An 18409-nucleotide genomic window follows, 5' to 3' on the forward strand; every position below is an offset into this window, starting at 1 on the left:
CACAAGGACCATACGAGGGGCTCGGCTAAATTCCACAGAATTTGTTAATAACAAGTGGTGATGAATCCCAAAGTGAAGTTAGCACTTTCGGATTTTCCAGCGGCCAACCTTCGGTGAGAGGACCCCGCGATAACCCCTGAATCCGGCGGAATTTGTCAAGGTCGACTGGTGTAGTGGTTATCACGTCTCGTTCACAAAAGTTGGACTCAACTGGAGCAATTCCACCGAGAAGGTGCCAGGTTCGATCCCTGGGTCGATCATACTTTTGCTCCCCAGGCCTCTGCTTAGCTCACTCTTTAGTAGGTCAGTTATACCTTCTTTTACTTCGCCTTTGGTGGTGTTTGGTGTTTGGAATTTTTTCCTTTGGCTTTTGGTTGGGCCGGGGGTTTCATGGATCTAGTTCGGCGGTACCTACACTAGGTAACCATCAAGGTTCCGAAGAGAAACAATGGAAGGAAGGAAAAAAAGAGCAAGGCAGCGTGGACTGTGGGCATGTGAATTGTAAACTGCATGTTAGAAGATTTGCACGTTTCTCGCGAAGATAAATAATGCAACCCATGAGTTCTTATAAGACACATTTCCTGTTTGAAGTTTTCCTGTTGTGTGAGGCATGGGGGTCGATTAAGCTTTGGCCAACTAGGAAATCTCCAAATAAAGCCGAGTGTGCAGGGAAGCTCACCAAGCTCAAAATTCGTCGCCTTAGCGCACCTCCAGGAGATGCGGGCACCCTGTTCCCACGGAAGGCCACCAGAGCGGCATTGCAGGTCAGATACTCGCCCTGGCCTGCCAACATCATAGTACGATTCAGACCCGACAACGCACCCCTTCCCCAATACAATGGCGAGCAAGGCCAAGTCCCGTTGGGCCGACGACGAGGCCGATGCAGCGCTCGAAGCGCGACTGAAGAAGGAAAAGGAAGAAAAGAAGCGCGCCAAAGCCGAGAAAGCGCGCCGGCTGGAAGCGGAAAAACAAGCTCGAGAGGCGGCTGCGGCTGCGACTGCTGATAGCGCACAACGACACGGGCAAGATGAGAGCCACGGCACAGCATTCGATGGCCCCCCAGCGAAACGACGACGAGTATCACCCGGGCGCGAGACTCTCGACCAGGGCGGCGATGCCCCAAGTCAACTCCTCCGCTTTGGCAGCGGCAGCACTTTTGGCCGATGTCGCAGCGTTGAGAACTACGACAAACTCAACGACATCGAGGAGGGGGCCTACGGCTGGGTGTCGCGGGCTAAAGACGCTGTGACGGGCAAGGTAGTAGCGCTCAAACGGCTCAAGATTGACCCCAAGGACCGCGGGGGGCTACCCGTAACGGGATTGCGGGAGATCCAGATCTTGAAGGACTGTGACCACCGGAATGTGGTCAAGCTGCGGGAGGTGGTGGTCGGGGACGACACGAGCAGGATTGAAAAGTATGTGCTTGCCCCTTTAGTAGATCCGAGATTGCCTCTCGTGTATCAGCTCAACCCCTTGCTAACAAGTGTTGTCCTCCGTCTCCTTCAGCATCTTCCTCGTTCTCGAATTTCTCGAGCACGACCTCAAGTCCATCCTCGAGGACATGCCCGAACCCTTCCTCGCATCCGAAGTCAAGACCCTCCTCCAGCAACTGGCCTCTGGCGTAGCCTACCTCCACGACCACTGGATCCTCCACCGCGATCTCAAAACCTCCAACCTCCTCCTCAACAACCGCGGCCGGCTCAAGATCGCCGACTTCGGCATGGCGCGATACGTCGGCGACCCACCGCCCCGACCACTCACCCAGCTGGTCGTGACGCTCTGGTACCGCGCGCCAGAGCTTCTACTGGGCACAGCGCGTTACGGTCCGGCCATAGACCTGTGGAGCGTCGGCTGCATCTTCGGCGAGCTGCTGACGCGCGAGCCGCTGCTGCAGGGCCGCAACGAGGTCGACGAGCTCACCAAGATCTTTGAGCTCTGCGGCCTGCCCACTGACGACACCTGGCCCGGCTTTCGCCGCCTCCCTAACGCCCGCGCGTTACGTTTACCAACCTCATCATCATCCTCCGCCCCTCCATCCGGATCCAGCATCCGCACACGTTTTCCACTTCTCACTACCGCCGGCGTCTCCCTCCTGAACAGCCTGCTCTCGCTCGACCCGTCCCGACGCCCAACCGCACACGAGATGCTCTCACATGAATATTTCGCTCAGGATCCCAAACCCAAACAGGAGGCCATGTTCCCCACGTTCCCGAGTAAAGCAGGGCAGGAGAGGAGGAGGCGAAGGGAGACGCCGAACGCGCCTGGACGGGGTCAGCAAGCCGGGGCCGGAGCGGCGGATTTCGGGGCCGTGGACTTTATTGGGATTTTCTCGGGGCGGGATAGGGAGGAGAAGGGTGGTGGGTTTTCGTTGCGGATGGTGTAGCATCGAAGAGTTAGGACATAACGATGCGTGACAAGGCTAGAAGGGAAGATTTATCCCCTAGGGTAACAGTACACAAATACCATCAGACAGGGGAACGCACATAGCCACCAAATATACCTCATTAAGTTATCTGATATTTATATATGCAGTATCATAACCAAGAAAGATACATCCGACAGATACCACCACCGTTTCGCTTCCTCCCTGGGCGAGCTCATCATTCCCTTCCCTCCCCGCTCTCTCCCACTTCAGGCCTTTTACCTCTTCAAAAACCAATGAATGATGCTAGTGCAATGCTGACCGAGAGAGAACGTAAAAGCAAAAAAACAAGACAAAATCCAACGCCCTTTCCGCTCTTTGCACTCCATATTAGTCGGGAATCCGACAAAACATCAAATCGGACTTGGCCTGGGATCCTTCGTTCTCCAAAACACATTACAAAGAGCATATTTCGCTATCGGCCGCTGGTGCCGGGACCCTCACCGACACCACCCCTCTCTTCTCCTCCGTCGTCGCGTCTCTAGGGTCGAATTCAAAAATCGAAACTCAACAAAAAGCCAGAAGCCAAAAATCAGAACGCTCCAAAGCCAGCAACAAACCAAGTGAAGCTGAGAACCGTCACGGTACTCATCATCACAGCGACGCTCACGGCGCGCGGGTCAAGACTAGACATGGCTCCACTGCAAGAAGCACATTGGTATCCATCGCCGTTGTCGTGGTACTCCTGTGGCTCGTACAAACCAAAGCTGAAGCCAGAGTACGGGGCAAGATAACCGGGTTCCGGAGTCGCACTGATACCGGTGTCGGCGTCGGCGATGACGAGGGTGTACATTTCGGTCAGCAGCGGGTTAGCGACGTTGTCGGTCTGGAACTGTTTCGTGTCCCAGGTGTAGTTGCCGGTCTTGGTGTATGTCATGTTCTGCGTAACCGTCCATGGCTGTGGTACCTTGGAGCATTTGACGTAGATGTCAATACCCGTCGGCGTGCCCTGCACGTTGGTGTAGTTCCACCCCCAGGTCACCTTGGAGCCAATCTTGTACAAGGCAAGGCCATCTGTAACGGCGGGCGTGACCATTACGACGCCACCGGGCGGAGCTTGGGGATCAAACATGGTGTGCTTGGATCGGTGGGTGGTGGTTCGGTTGCCCGTCATAGTCGCAGTGTGAGAGCCCGTCTGTTTGATACCGCCCGTGTTCAAATTGGTCTGTTGCGGCTCATTGTTCTTGCCGGTTGTGGTGGTTTGCTGCTCATCGGTGCTGTCGCCCTTATTGTTACCCGTGTTAGTGTTGTCCGATGGGTTGGGTGATGGCGTTGGTGTAGCAGAGGGCGTATCTAATGAATCGCAGGTTAGACAGGTGAGTTTTCAATGAGGATATAATGCAGACGTACCGGTCGAGGATCCATCATCCTGGCGGACAACGAGCGAGTCGAGTTCTGGGAGCCACCTCGGCCACGCCAACGCAGATACGGCGGGAGTCAAGGACAGGAGCGCCACGGCCAGTTGGCCTGCAGACAAAGGAGCCTTCATGATGGCGACGAGAAAAGGTACGGATCGGCGTGTTTTCTTTTGGTCGGGGGTTTTCGTGTTGTTGACTCGTGATGATTTGGGGTGCTGAACACTGGTGGACTGGGTCTCAGATAAACTATACTCCTCCGAGGATTATTGAGAATGACCCAGAAAGGAATTCCTGTTTAACGTCGGAGAATTCTGTCTGTGGTGCTGGGCGTCCAAGATGGCCGGGTCGCGGACGTTGTACGGCGTTCGGCAAGGGCAGCCCCTATAACTGGGCCGACCAAAGCGAGGCCCGCGAGAAACGGAAAAAACGAGACGGGCGGCGTGTACACCGGACGAACCGGAGGGAGTCTGCGAGACAGTCAAGGCGAGGATAGGGGTGATAAAAGCGAACGTTCGGACGGCAAAGCGAGCGTTGTTGCCAAAGAAACAGGTTGAGCAAAACGAGGGGCGCCCTTGTTGGTTGGTGGCTCTGGGAGGGAGCAGAACGCAAGAATTGGGAGAGGCAAAACAGACACAACAGCAGCAGAGAAACACGAATTTGGAGCGAGTTGGAATGCACCCAGGAGGTTCCAGGCGCCAGATTTGCAGGATCTTGCGGACGGCACGGCCAATGGCAGGCGCGGGAGGATCGGGCTGAGCTCCAGGCCCAAGCGGCACCGGGAAGACCCTGGCTAGCAAGGTCCCACATGCCGACGGCTTGGCTAAGATTTTGTCTCCAAGCCAACACCCAACACGGGAATTCGTATTTGGTTTGGCGGGGCGCCCGCATGGCCTCACTTTTCACAATTCTACCGTGTACGGCAGCCATATTATTTTTAGCGGCCACAAACACGAGGTCGAAAAGTAACCAAAAAGCTGGATATTCCCAAGCATGTAACCCTCCAACTGCGCTTGCCCATACAAATTCAACTGAAGAGTATTTTCCCTTTCAACAGGCTCACCTTATAAATTATGAGCCCCCCTTCCCGCCTGCCCGCAATCATGCAACTTTAGTCTCAAAGTGTCTCTCACTCCCCGACGATCACGATCACGATCACCACGGCCGGTGTGTTCCCTTCCCCGGTTCCCGTCCGCCAAGTTTAAGCCGCCTCGCCTCCTCCGCGACGCAACGCAACGGAAACGAAAGGATAGAAAAAAGGCACGGCTCGCATCGCTTGAGGTTGAGTGTTTTTGGATTGCATGTTCCAACGGATTGAATGCCCAGCTTAGACGAAAGCGCGCCGCTTGCTCATGGACCGGAACCCCAGAATTGCCTTTCAACCGGTGGAGAAGCGGACGTCGTGAAACCTTTGCCGCAATCCCCTCTTGGAGGGACACTCTTTCCCCATCTTCTGCCTAGCAGCAGTGTTGAGGCCCAGGGCATGTGCCACCAACACCACGCCAAAAAGAGCATTTACGGGTAGGGGCCCGCAAACCGGTAACTCCAATCGTTGACATCGCGGACCCGATGCGGGGGTATTTCTATCCCTTCCATGGATTTAAACAATTTGATGGCTTTTCCAAGTAACTACAGATATCTCCTGTTCTTTCTATTAAAGAGAGGCTCAACGGATTCTCCCGAACCCCCTGCAGTCGGTTCTGTCAATCCCCTTTTTGGCTTGGTTAGTGTCATCTGGCAATATCAACCACAGCACAAAATACAGATTTGTGCAATTCCCCCCAAGAGGGTTTGAATCGAACCACATACCCAAAATTTATTTACCGGACCGGGCACTTATCAACTGGCCCTTGAAATTAGCGGCTCCCAGGAAAATTGGTGTGTCTACACTACAGAAGAGCCAGCCATTTGGTCATCCCGACTGGAGATGACACAACTAGAAACCGAGCACTCCAGCTGAAAATGTAGGTCTCTCCACCCAATATCACCGATAATGCAACGAAGCATCGGCGAAGGAAAGAACCACCTACCTCGAGGAAGCTGGATATTGTCAAAAGGTGATTTATCTATCTAGGTCGCTCTGTTACTTCTAAGTTATCTTGTTCCATGGCTGTCTCTCACCCCACCAAACTAGTAAACTATGTGCTTGGCCGATCTGTCGATACATGCACAGATGCACCTTCCCGTTGCAGTTTCCAGCCCGCTAAGTTTCCCGGGTTCCATTGTTTGGCGGAGCCGCCTAAGCTGCGTATTGGTATCTATGGGAATACAAACGTGAAAACGTGAATGCTCGTGAAGGTGAAAGTGAAAGCAAGAGGAGGGAGTTGCTTGGAAGAGTCTCATCAACATCTCAACATATGATAGGTTAGTCCAATAGCATTGTCTTTTACCATTTGCTGCATCTGCTTCAGCTTCCTCAGCTTCCTTGTCAGGTCATGTCTTAATGACGGGATGGTTCCTCCTTCATGCAGGTGTCATTCTCATACTGTATGTCGGCAGCACCTACCTGATTTTGCCTTACTATACCGTGTTCCTCGTTACGGCCGCCATAAAGGCTTTTTTTTTTTAGCGAGAGGTACAGAGGCAAGAGGTACGGTAGATCCCATGTCAGCTGGGTACCTTCCACTTCTCCAACCAGAGAACTTCCAAACTTGGAACCCATTTTCTTCAGCCTCACTCGATATCTTCGAGGTCGTCGGCCCAGCATGTCGTCGTCCTCCAGCACCGCGGTCACCGTTGACCGGGATTATTTCGATACTCTAGTACGCAGGTACGTAAACGCACATTGCACCACACAGGATTCCTTTATCGGCACCACTTGACGTGGGGTTGGTGCTTGGCGAGTCGCAGTTCACGGTGGTTGAGTGGAGGGGCTAACGAACACCACGACACACCTATACAGAGCTCGGTTTGTAAGCGTTTCCCAAGCAATGCACTGGAACCCATGGGCTAGAAAACGCTAACACAACCGGACAGAACACCGAGTCGCGGAAGACCGGTGCACACAATTCCTCCGTGGTCATCCCACGGGCTGAGTATGACAACCTCATTTTGATCTCGAAACAATATGGTAGGCGTTGGCCGTACTCCTGGTGCGTACCGTGCTGAAGGTTTGTTAACGGCTGTAGCCAATCTCAGACGAAACCTGTTCCGTGGTGGCGTGGACGCAGATACGGTGAATGTAGAACTACGCCTCTCTTTCTCTACTACATCTCTCTCTGCGACCCAAGCTTCTCGGTTCGGATGGTGGCTGACGTAGAGCTCTAGATTCTTAGCCAGGACGACGAGACCATCCGCCAGTCTGGAAGTTCCGCCCGTGTCAAGCAACAAGTTAACAAGAACTCCAACGAAGGTGGAGGCGCTCCCTTGTATACAAACGCATCCACCCCTGGTGGGGGCCGCGGTCACATCCACGGTGGCGTGTCTCTCAGAAGTTCGAACAGCCCGCATTACGAACGGGCCGGATATGGCGGGGATGACGGGGATGAGGAGGATGACAGCGACGACGAGACCGACGAAAACGGCTCGAGCGACCTCGACTCGCCCATCGATGGGAACCCTGGCACAGACGATGTCCAGCCCCAGGAGTCGCGCACTCGGTATGAGCGAGCATGCCTTCGCACGTTACAGCTTTCGGGCCTCGCCGACGGCACGACGCATGTTGAAATTACCAATGCTGTGCGTGGAGGTGTTTTGCTAGATATCTGGGTACGCCATCACGACCGGTCCGCCGCCGTTTCGTTTGTCCGCTCGGAGGACGCGAAGGGTTTCTATGACCACGTCCGTCGGCACGACTTGTACATCCGGAACAAAAGGGTGCGTTTCTGATGCTTGGACTTTGGGATTGATTTGCCCTTTTCTGTGACAGTTGACAACTGATGAACTTGATGAGTAGGTCGAAGTCAAGTGGAGCGACCGCCAATTCGTACTTCCTGACCACGTCGCCAATAAAATCGGCAACGGCGCTAGCCGTAATCTGGTGATACATGGTTGCGATGGCCGACACAAGGAGGATGTCATTCGCGAAGATCTCGACCATATTCACAATCTAGTCGTGGTCAAGATAGGGTTTGTGAGTGGCAACTGTCACATTGGCCTAAATTCGATCCACAACGCCATTTATGCGCGCCAGTGTATGATGAGCCGCTTGTGCGTATATTCGTCAACTGTTTGTTATACTTTTGTTCGAGTCCCCTAAAAACTAACAACCTGTGTAGGCGGTACAAGGGCAAAAAAATCGCCTACGCTGCGGATGAATGTGCACAGCCGTACCACCAAGCCGCCGTTGCCAAACCACGCGACAGTGTAACAACTGCATCCAAGAAGACGGGACTCAGGGGCGTCTCGAACCGCTTCCAGTTGCTGAACCTAGATGATACTGTGGACGAAGAGATTGCCGCCACTCTTCAGGGAAACCAGGCGCTGGAGATTGCGGTGTAGTGTTCAGCTAGTGAGGTGGTGGATAGGGTTGCTATGATATTGAAGATAAAATGTATTTCGTACCACGTCGTTGGACAGAGGGGAAGGCCGCTGCACAATTCCCGAGTTATTTCTCCAATATCCGGTTGGTGCAGTATGTAAATGGCCAAACGTTTCGAAAGCTTATCTCTTTGCAATGACACCTCCAATTATCCTCGGACGGTCAAGTTCCTCGAATTTTTCACCCGCTTGCTCGTTCATGTAGTGAACCTATGCACAAAGATCGAAACATGGCTGTGACGTCATGTTGGAGAGTAAACAGTCAGGAAACGCGTTGACCCGGTAGTTTTTGTGGGGTTGCATCTGTTTGGCCAGACAATTCCTCCGGAAAAAGGAGGAAATGTATGAAGTAAACAAAACAAGATATACAGGGAGTCCAAGACATGACATGAATCATTACCGATATGACTAGGGGAGCCTGAGGAGGTTCACGTTGGCAAGGAGATCGAGACGGTATGATCCAAGGGGGAGCAATAACCAACTACGAAGAGGTTCTTCTCTAATAGTACGATGTGTGTATGGTATGCTGGAGTAAATAGAGTCATTCCAGTTACGATGCGAAGCCGAACCGGCATGCCCCTGAACGTTTTCATCAGGTCAATATATGACAGACATACACGAATATATGTACATGTGTGCAAGTTAGAGGACAATAAACTACCTACCACCCCACCGCCTGATAGTTGAACAATACAGAGATGAAGAAAAAAAAGATAATAACGGAAGTGTTTAACTCTATTGCCGCTCAAAGGAAACAACCATATTTGGTCAGCCACCTAATAACCCCACCACTTGTCTGTCCGTCTGTCCGTCCACCACTTCGCTGTTTTGACTCCCCCTCACCCATTCACAATCCCATTCCTGTTAAGCTCCTTCTCCGCCGTCGAAGAGTCCAAAGCTCATCCCTCACCGCCCGGTATTCGTCACCGACTCCAAATACGAAAACAAGAAACTCCGATCCGCCGGCGAAATAGGTGTCTGGCTGCCACGGCGCGAGGTCGCCGCACTCCCGGCAATAGGGGGACCGGCACTACCAACTCCGCTACCACCACCAGTTGTGGCGGCGCCTGAGCCAGTGCCCTCGGCCGCCCCTCCAAGGGAAGCAAACGATGCGACGCGCGAGCGAGGGGCACTTCCTGACTGGGACCGGGCCTGGTCGTATACGCCTCCGACGGGGGGTTCTCTGGCTTTGCCCTTGGCTCGGCTGGCGGTACTGTTGCTGCTGCCGGCGCGGTTGGCGTCCCTGTTATCTGTACTGGCGTAGGTGGTGGGCGAGGATGTTTGTTGATGATGCTTTTGCTGGTGCTGTTGCTGCTGCTGCTGCTGCTCTTTGCTAAAGAGAGAGAGAAGTAGTTGCTTCTGCTCCGAATTCGAGTCCTTGCGTTGTGGTGCTTGCTGTTGCGGGTGCTGGGGATGCTGGGGATGATGCTGCTGCTGATACGGTTGCTGCTGGTGCTGCTGATACGACGGGACGGATTGGGCGCTAGACGTTGGTTGCGGCGCATATGGGAGACTGGCAGCCTGCGCAGCAACATAGTTGAGTTGCGGTGACCGCTTGGGCTCTTGCTGCTCCATCTGTTGGTAGAACGACCGGTCGCGAGGCGAGGGGACGCCTTGGCGGGGGGCGTTTCGGGCGTCCTGGCGCGACGAGCCCAGCGGACTAAACCGATGCTGAAGACGCCGTAACTGCTCCTGCGCACTGGTGTAGTCTTGGACCTTGCCCGCTTGATCCGCCGCTCCCTGCTTCGGTCGGCTTAAAATCTGAACGGGTCGGTAGGATAAACTCGGTTCCGGGTGCGCTCTTAGGGGTGAACCGCCTGGATCAGCAGCCGGCTCGGCCGTGGAAGTAGCCTTGTACGATGGGCTGGAGGGCTCGTCTTTCCTTGCGTAACCTGGGCTATGCTGCGATTTCGTAGATGGCAACTTGATTTCGTGACTTAGAGGCGATCGGGGACCAGCCTTGCGGAACATGTCCAACAATACCGTTCGATGGTTTTCCGTGGGCTGCGTGTGTTTTGGTGCTGGATGGTAGGGCTCGGACGGCTGCGCGGAACGGGGCGATGTCTTCACTGGGGCGGCGGGTGCCCCTCCGTGCTGTGGTAGATAGTGTGCAGCCACATGGGCGGCTTGAGACGTGGGCGCGTTGGACCATGGCCCGGGCTGATACGGGGACTGGTTGGTGCTCCCCTGCGCAGAATTGGCCTCTTGTGGCGTGACTCCGCGCGATTTGTGCTGTTCGCCACTCTCACGTGGGCCGTTGTTGCCCTTGAAGGCACTCAGAAGCGACATGGCGTGGCCTGTCAGCTGCGCAGTCTTTGCGGCTTGTTGCTGTTGGGGCGCGTGGGCGTCGTTACCGCGGGCATGGAGCTGATTCGAATGCGCTTGGTGACTGTACTGCACCCCATGTTGACCATAGGGGTTTCCATGACGGAGCTGTTGTTGTTGCTGCTGTTGCTGCTGCTGTTGTTGTAGGCCACCCCGCTGTTGGGCGTAATGCCCGGCTTGGCCACCTAGACCGGCTTGATGCGCGGCATCTAGGAGCGCGGGAGTTGGCAAAATTCCCCGAGTTAGAACAGACTGCTGCACTTGCGGCGGCAGCGGTTGTGGGTGCAACAGCACTGGCTCGTGGCGTTGCTGTTGTGCCGGGTTCACAAACGGATTGCGGTCGGAGTGCTGTGGCGCAGGTTGAGCATTGCCCATCACATCTTGACCGTGGCCGTAATATCCGGAGACTGGTGCATTCTGGTAGCCCTCCACGGGTTGTCTCTGCGCTGCGTGGTACTGTTGCGGAGCGTGTGGTTCGGAGGCACCGGTATAAGCGAAGTCTGATGGCGTGTGAACGTACGTGCTGGGTTGTTGATGCGGCTGCGAACTCTGTGACAATGGTATGCCTGCGCTTTTTTGTAAGAGTGCCATCAGTGCCTCTCCTTTCCCGGCGGCCGAAGTAGTCGGGTTCGTTGTCGCTGGTGTTTCAGTCGTTTGTACACCCTGGGTTGGCGGCTGAACCTTGAGAAGGCGTTGCAGTTCCCGAGTTGCACCCTCCAGCGTTTCAATGCCCGCCAAGTTGTTCGAGGGTGCGGCGACTGGTTCGGCTTGACCACCCATCTCCTCTTCTGTAAGAGGTTCCTCCACCGTAGGCTGGACGGCTAGATGATGGACGGCCGGGCTCTCGTCCTTCTTCTTCTGTTGGACTACCCATTTCTTGAGCGGCACGAGAAACGGGGCAACCATGTAGAACTTGTTGGCGTTTGACGCGGCAGCGGCAGCACCATCATCTTGCGCGTGGTTGCCCTTCTTCCTAAAGGCTGGCAGCTCCGAAAGCTTATACCACTCGACCTTGCTGATCTCCTTGCGGGTCTTGGGCTCAAAAACTGTGTTCATGGGGATATTGCGGAACACGTAGAGGCGAATCTGTTGCTCGCGCATGGAGATCTGGATGTATTTGACCTCATCATCTTTGGGCACCAGACCGGCTTCTTTGATGTCGAAGCCGGTCTCTTCATACACCTCACGAATGGCGCAGTCGAGGTCGTCCTCGTCCTTGTTGATTTTGCCACGGGGGAAACTCCAGCTGGCGCCTTTTTTCCAGCCCTTCACCAGCACCGTCGAGTCCATGTCCTCGTTCAGCAAGATGGCGCCGCGGACGGGAACGCGTGTCTTGTATAGCATGAACTCTTCAAACGCGCGCATGTGGTTCTCGGCGGAAAAGGGCGCCAGCAGCGGGCAGTGCTTGAAGATGCGGAGGCAGAAGCTGCGGAGGGTCATGGACGGGAGGGCGGGGTCCAGTGGCCGGATAAAATCTTCGTAGAACCATTGTGCCTCTTCAACTTGAAAGCAGATACGGGCGACGGAGGAGAGGTCCTCTTTGGGGAGGTGGATGATAAACCGGACACAGAGGTCGTCCAACCCTGGGCACGAGGAGAAAATGTGAAGTCAGCATTGGGATGATGGACAAGACACGAGCGCGGTAAAAATGTAGCCTACAATCTTCGAGTTGCATCTTTGTTTCGGCCATGGCGATGTCTTGTATGGAGCATATCCACGATGGCGACGTGCGGTTTGGAAAAGAATCTGCCCAGTGAACTGGAAGAGTACGAGGGTTTTCGGTGGTGGCCCAGTACTTTTTTGCTCTGCCGTCCCTCTCTTCCTCTTCTGTATGCCCACGACAAGCGCAAGCGTGCGCTCTCTTTTTCTCTCACCCCTCAATTGAATCGTCAGGTCGGGTCGCCGCTGAGGCCTTTGGGTCGAAGGGCGGGGGAGCCGACAGCTTGCCGCAGGGTTTCCCCACCAACCCAGCAAGTAATGAGATGCGTCCCAGGGCCTGGGACAGCAAAACAGGAACACACGGCGCGGCGGGCCAATGGGTATGGCGCACGATGCAAACGGGAGGGAAAGGAAGGAGACACGAAGGGAATTTTTCCGAGTGCGGCGGGCGGGATGGTGCTGGATGAGTACGTGTTGGATTGTTGGTTGGGTTGATTCCCGAGATGGTGGCAATCGATGGATGTGTGAGGTCAGGCTGGATTTGGGTCGGTGATGGGATTGATCGGGCTCCTGTATGGCACGCAGGTTACCGCCTGCGAGTCAAAATCTGGCGAACAACTTGCGGCTGGCGACGTGTGCAGACGTGGATGGCACTCATTTGTCCCCACTTCGTGAGAGGCTCATGAACATGAAGCTTGTGTCTGGTTGTTGGGGCGCCAGAAACAAGTAGGGAGCGATTGCCAGCAAGCCGAAGCGGGACGTGGTGTGGCGGGCATGAGCCGAAGCTGTCGCCACAGTCCAAGCTCCACGCAAGCCACATCTCCGAAACTGTGGCGGTGCAGTGCCCCTGCAATCGCGGCCGCGGTCAACCGAGGCCAACCAAAGCACTGCATGGGCGCATGGGCGCGCTAAACCGGCAGGGGGGAACGAAAAAGTGCAGACGGGAGGGCTCCAAGGACGTCATTGTCTAGCGCAAGCAGGGCCCGGTTTGGTGCACCACCAGCTAGTCAGGCATTGGTTTCATGATTGGGGTGACCTGGACAGAATCAGGAGGTCCAATGCCCGAATTGAATTGAAAAAGGGCCACCCCTCGGACTTGTCCCCCGGTTTTGCGTCTCGTCTGCTTATTTTTCTGGCCGCAAGAGACCAGACGACCGGGCAAGGGGATCCCCAGGCCAGCGCCAAAGTGTTTCCAAATCGGGCCTTCGAAGCGCGCGCCTGAAACTGACAAAGAAAGCACCCAATACCGCAACAAATCGCCCCCAATCGCGGATCGCAGCAATCAAACCTGTTACCGCCACGGCCCCAACAAAACCCGGGCAACGGTTGTTATAATATCGACCTCGCTGCTCTTGGCCGCCCGTCTCACTGCGCTCGTACTCTCTTTCACCAACACCACATTTGACCACCCACTCTCAACGGCCTCGTGTGGGATCAAGGAAGCCGAAAAGAATTGCCCACCATGAACGCCGCTGTCAACATCCTGGGCAAGCAGGCCCTGAAAAGATATGGCAAGAAGAAGCCCAACTCGGATGTAAGTATCTGCCTCGCGTGGTCAAAATGCCTAAGAGGGAGGGGCATGTGAAGTCTGGAGCTCGGTTCTAATACCCCATCGCAGAACCCCTACATGGAAACAGTCACCATCGAGAAGAACGGCAGGACAAAGACGAAGAGACGGGAGAGGCCTATTCCGGAGGGCCTGTCGAAGAATGATGCCAAAATCCTCCGCAGGGTTCGGAGGAGGGCCTACCGCTGGGATCAGCAATTCCACTGCTGCTGCTTCAGCTTCCGCTTTGGCTGGTCCGCAATCTTGGGGCTCATTCCTATGTAAGTCGTTTCCCTCTCCGCCTACCTTTATGCTGCAGATGGCTAACCATGTATCAGCGTCGGTGATGCCCTCGAAGTGCTGATCTCGCTCTCCATTGTGCGCACCGCCTCCAAGGTAGATGGCGGCCTGCCTAAGCGCCTTTACTCCATGATGATCACTTTCATCATTCTCGACTTTGCTTTTGGTTTCATCCCGGTGCTCGGTGACGCCGTCGACTTTGCCTTCCGCGCCAACACGCGCAACGCCTGGCTGCTCGACTCGTACCTGACTGAGAAGGCCAAGGCCCTGCGTGAAGGCGTCGTGAAGGACGAGGAAGAAGGGACCAAGGTTAGCGTACCCGCAGAATTGACGGTATCTCCGCAGGATCGGGACGTCGAGGAGGGCATCGAGCCGATACGGGAACTGGAACCCATCGGATCTGCTCCCCCGGCTGCTGTGCCGCCGGCTTGGACGCCTGCGCCGAAGGTTGGTGCCCCACCGTTGTCCAGCCGTAGTTTGACGGGGCGACAAGCGCGGGATCCGAGGGAGAAGAACTAGAACGAAGGGTTGTCTTTGGTGGCGTGGCAAGCGTGGATTGGAGTTGTCGCAGCGCGACGCGATAATATGGAAAGATAGATGGCGTTGATGATAATGCTGGAAGCGTCGGCGCGGTGAGAGCGTGGGCTATGGCGTTGATTTTGCGGATACTTACTTCGGGGGGGCGTTTTTAATATCTGCTCAACTTCGACTCGAGGGTCATAGATTTTCAGTGAATCGCTTCCTATTTTTCTTCTCATTTTGATGCGAACTGTCGGTCAGCTAGTCATGCATCTTCGAAAGGATGCTTAAACCCGAGAATCTGTGAAAACAGTGCCGTCCCGTTCGTTTGAGTCAAGCTCTCCAAAGGTCCACAGCTCTGTGATTATGTTGGGCTTATGTTTAGATGACAAAATGGAACGGTGGAGGGCTGCTTCCTTTTCAAGCTCGCGAGTCGCCAAGGTGAGCGACCAGGGATGAGCTCAATTCGGCAGCCGTGTGAGCGATCGAGGCGCCGAGACGCGAAGAACACCCCGCTGGAGACCCGGGGAAGCAAGCAGTGCAAGGACAACTTTAGGGGAAAAAATCGAAAAGGGAGAAGGCAGATTTATGTCTGAGGCATAGTTAATTATACGAATAATACAACGGTTAACGTTAACATTTTACCGGCTGACATCTGAGTGATAGAAAGATTGAGGTCCGACTTAACTCGAGAGGCGCATTGTCCCGCCTGGGAGGACGCGTTCACAACGTGAAGCACTTAAAGTGCATTTTATTCATACTGTGTAGTGGGGCTGTCTTGAAAACCACACCACTCAATCCGGCTCGGCCGAAAATCTGATAAATGCGAGGTTTAAGCCGACAAGGGATAAGACTTCCACAACGCTCTTTCGCAGGGCTTGGGTGGATTGATGCCTGGGGCGAGTGAACACACGTAGGGAAGACAAGAAGGGGCTGGGCCTGCTGGGGTGTGAGAATCGCAGCGACGCCGCACTTGCCAAGGGCAGCAAACGGGTCCAAGTCGCGTCCGACGCGAATCCCTGCAAAGTAGGCGCACTTTGATCAAGGTGGGCCGTGGAGACCGCGTGCAAACCTGTTGCATTTAAGAGTCGCGCCTCCAGCTTCCCTCCTCCTCCCGACACATCCTCTGTTGACAACAACTCCCGATCCACGACTTTCACATACAACAGCAATTGATATTCCCCAAGCATCAGAACTCCTCGTATCTTTTCTTGCGACATTCAACCACACCATTCCCGCCACATACCACACACACATTCAAAATGACTGCGCAGGTCACTCCCTCAAAGCAGGTTGGTGCCCCGCGTCCCATACCCCGACGCGTCGAGTCCACGTTAATTAACGCGTTACCAATGTCCAGGCTGTCTCTGCGATGCAATCCCTAAAGATGGAGTCTCCCGTCAAGAAGCTTGACTTCTCCGCCTCCAACAAGGAGAACGCTCCTTTCGACTCCGACCTCGCCACCCTCGAGGCTGAGATTGACGCCAACCACAAGCCAACCACTGTCGCGAAGAAGGAGGAAGCGCCCAAGCCCTCTGTGGCGGCTACCATCAAGGCCCAGGAGGCGGACGAGCCTCTCCTCCAGGAGAACCCCCAGCGCTTCGTTCTGTTCCCCATCAAGTATCACGAGGTACGTAGCGCCACCCCTGTGTCAAGACACAGAATGAATGGGTCAAGGGCTAACACAGGTGACGTACAGATCTGGCAGATGTACAAGAAGGCCGAGGCTTCCTTCTGGACGGCTGAGGAGATTGACCTCTCCAAGGACCTCCACGACTGGAACAACAAGATCAACGACGACGAGAAGTACTTCATCTCCCACATTCTCGCTTTCTTCGCCGCGTCCGACGGCATTGTCAACGAGAACCTGGTCGAGCGTTTCAGCGGCGAGGTCCAGATCCCTGAGGCCCGCTGCTTCTATGGCTTCCAGATCATGATGGAGAACATCCACTCCGAGACCTACTCGCTCCTCATCGATACCTACATCAAGGAGCCCGCCCAGCGCACTCACCTGTTCAATGCCATTGACACCATTCCCGCCATCCGCAAGAAGGCCGACTGGGCTCTCCGGTGGATCACCGACGAGGAGTCCACATTCGCCCAGCGCCTCGTCGCTTTCGCTGCCGTTGAGGGTATCTTCTTCAGCGGTGCCTTCGCCTCCATCTTCTGGCTCAAGAAGCGTGGTCTCATGCCCGGCCTTACCTTCTCCAACGAGCTCATCTCTCGTGACGAGGGCCTGCACACCGACTTTGCCTGCCTCCTCTTCTCCCACCTCAACAACCGCCCCAGCAAGCAAGTCATCCAGGACGTCATCACCGATGCTGTCCGCATCGAGCAGGAGTTCCTTACTGAGGCCCTGCCTTGCGCCCTTCTCGGCATGAACTCCAACCTCATGAAACAATACATCGAGTTTGTTGCCGACCGCCTGCTCGTCGCCCTTGGCAACGAGAAGGTGTACCGCGCCACCAACCCCTTTGACTTCATGGAGAACATCTCGCTCGGCGGCAAGACCAACTTCTTCGAGAAGCGTGTCGGCGAGTACCAGAAGGCTGGTGTCATGGCCAGCACCAAGAAGGTCCAAGAGGAGGTTGAGGAGACGAAGGGCGAGAACGGCGGTGACTTCACCTTTGACGACGACTTCTAAACGGTTGTCTCTTGCGTTTCCGTCTTCTTTTCTCTCCCCAATACCCCTTATCTTGTAATTGATACTCTTCTCATGGTCTATTTTCCTTTGCTAAGTGCGGAGTCTTCTCTCGCATAGAAGCGGCAACGCGTCGTTGGCCTACCCGTCCAGCCTCGTGAGACGAGGTTTGGATATTTTCTTTTACTGTTCGCATCTGTATATCAAGATAATGCTGCCCGGGCGGGACCGTGTTGGCAAAACGGCGTTTTTGGGCGTTCTATGGAGGCACTCTGGGGTTTATGGGGTCTTATGATGGTATGCGGCGGGGATGATGCACACAAACATATTTGGCATGTATGAGTAGATGCTCATGCTAGGAATACAACTGAATCTGAAAGCTGTCTAGCACTGTAACAGTGACCGTGGTTGAACTTGTATTCAATTGTTTGCAGAACGTTTATGTCATACCTATTCCTATCATCCTGCTTAAAGCTCAACTATGTTCCTAACGGGAGGGGAAGACTAATGAACACTGGGTTTCAAGACGCTTTGTTTCATTTATCCCACTTGGCGACTAACTGCGTAGCCAACCAACCATACATACCAACACCAAACCCCCCTTCTTCCATCTCACTTCTTCCCCTTCTTCTTCTTCCCCTTCCCACCACCTCCTCCTCCTTGCTGCGGCTGCTGCTCCTTCCCACCAACCGCCGGCGTCGCCGCTCCACTCCCACTCTCCCCAACACCACCACCACCCCCCGCAGGAACATCAAGCATCACTTCATCCCCTCCAGCCCCAGCCCCGTCCCCAACAGTGACAGGCACACCAGCCATTCGTCGACCAAGGGTCCCAAGCATTTGCACCAGGCGCGAAACCTCGGCCGCTTTGGAGGTTTTGTATTTGAGGGTTACGCCTGTGGAGGGGTCGAAGGTTTTGAGGATGAGGTGGCCGCGGGTTGGGGTGGTTTGGGATGAGGAGGCGGAGGAGTCTGGTTGTGATTGTGGGGGTTGGGATGGTTGTGATGGGTCGGAGGAGGAGGGTTGTTTGGGTTTGGGGAGGCGGCGGGCGGGTTTGAGGTGGTAGCGGGTTGTTATACGGGTCTGGGGGGGTTGGGGGGGTGGTGTGGGGGGGGGGGGAGGGAGGGGGGAAGGGGGGCTGAGGGGGATGATGGGATGCAGCT

At 55.0% G+C, this 18409-nt stretch overlaps 6 protein-coding genes and 1 non-coding gene across 7 annotated transcripts; 5 read left to right on the forward strand and 2 right to left on the reverse strand.

Annotated features, from left to right (window-relative positions):
* Positions 1-159: 159 nt before the first annotated feature.
* On the forward strand, positions 160-260 carry C8A04DRAFT_t34. The gene has a single exon. It is a non-coding gene; the product is annotated as a tRNA-Val (tRNA).
* Positions 261-837: 577 nt separating this feature from the next.
* Positions 838-2383, forward strand: C8A04DRAFT_35099 (uncharacterized protein; the record flags this gene model as incomplete). The annotated part of the gene is made up of 2 exons (XM_062783041.1): positions 838-1415; positions 1507-2383. 2 exons carry the CDS (start codon positions 838-840, stop codon positions 2381-2383), a joined length of 1455 nt encoding a protein of 484 aa, XP_062639770.1.
* Positions 2384-2954: 571 nt separating this feature from the next.
* Positions 2955-3911, reverse strand: C8A04DRAFT_9923 (uncharacterized protein; the record flags this gene model as incomplete). The annotated part of the gene is made up of 2 exons (XM_062785686.1): positions 2955-3715; positions 3773-3911. The coding sequence occupies 2 exons, from the start codon at positions 3909-3911 to the stop codon at positions 2955-2957; spliced, it is 900 nt and encodes a 299-aa protein (XP_062639771.1).
* Positions 3912-6482: 2571 nt separating this feature from the next.
* On the forward strand, positions 6483-8217 carry C8A04DRAFT_25911 (uncharacterized protein; the record flags this gene model as incomplete). The annotated part of the gene is made up of 7 exons (XM_062779743.1): positions 6483-6547; positions 6680-6689; positions 6754-6847; positions 6906-6958; positions 7045-7593; positions 7673-7926; positions 7995-8217. The coding sequence occupies 7 exons, from the start codon at positions 6483-6485 to the stop codon at positions 8215-8217; spliced, it is 1248 nt and encodes a 415-aa protein (XP_062639772.1).
* Positions 8218-9162: 945 nt separating this feature from the next.
* On the reverse strand, positions 9163-12021 carry C8A04DRAFT_9825 (uncharacterized protein; the record flags this gene model as incomplete). The annotated part of the gene is made up of 2 exons (XM_062785643.1): positions 9163-9455; positions 9513-12021. The coding sequence occupies 2 exons, from the start codon at positions 12019-12021 to the stop codon at positions 9163-9165; spliced, it is 2802 nt and encodes a 933-aa protein (XP_062639773.1).
* Positions 12022-13702: 1681 nt separating this feature from the next.
* Positions 13703-14605, forward strand: C8A04DRAFT_9845 (uncharacterized protein; the record flags this gene model as incomplete). The annotated part of the gene is made up of 3 exons (XM_062785652.1): positions 13703-13774; positions 13859-14067; positions 14125-14605. 3 exons carry the CDS (start codon positions 13703-13705, stop codon positions 14603-14605), a joined length of 762 nt encoding a protein of 253 aa, XP_062639774.1.
* Positions 14606-15867: 1262 nt separating this feature from the next.
* Positions 15868-17249, forward strand: C8A04DRAFT_25914 (ribonucleotide reductase; the record flags this gene model as incomplete). The annotated part of the gene is made up of 3 exons (XM_062779744.1): positions 15868-15897; positions 15966-16235; positions 16305-17249. 3 exons carry the CDS (start codon positions 15868-15870, stop codon positions 17247-17249), a joined length of 1245 nt encoding a protein of 414 aa, XP_062639775.1.
* Between the last annotated feature and the right edge of the window lie 1160 nt (positions 17250-18409).

This window comes from Dichotomopilus funicola (assembly GCF_033296635.1).
Source record: "Dichotomopilus funicola strain CBS 141.50 unplaced genomic scaffold C8A04scaffold_9, whole genome shotgun sequence".
NCBI lineage: Eukaryota > Fungi > Ascomycota > Sordariomycetes > Sordariales > Chaetomiaceae > Dichotomopilus > Dichotomopilus funicola.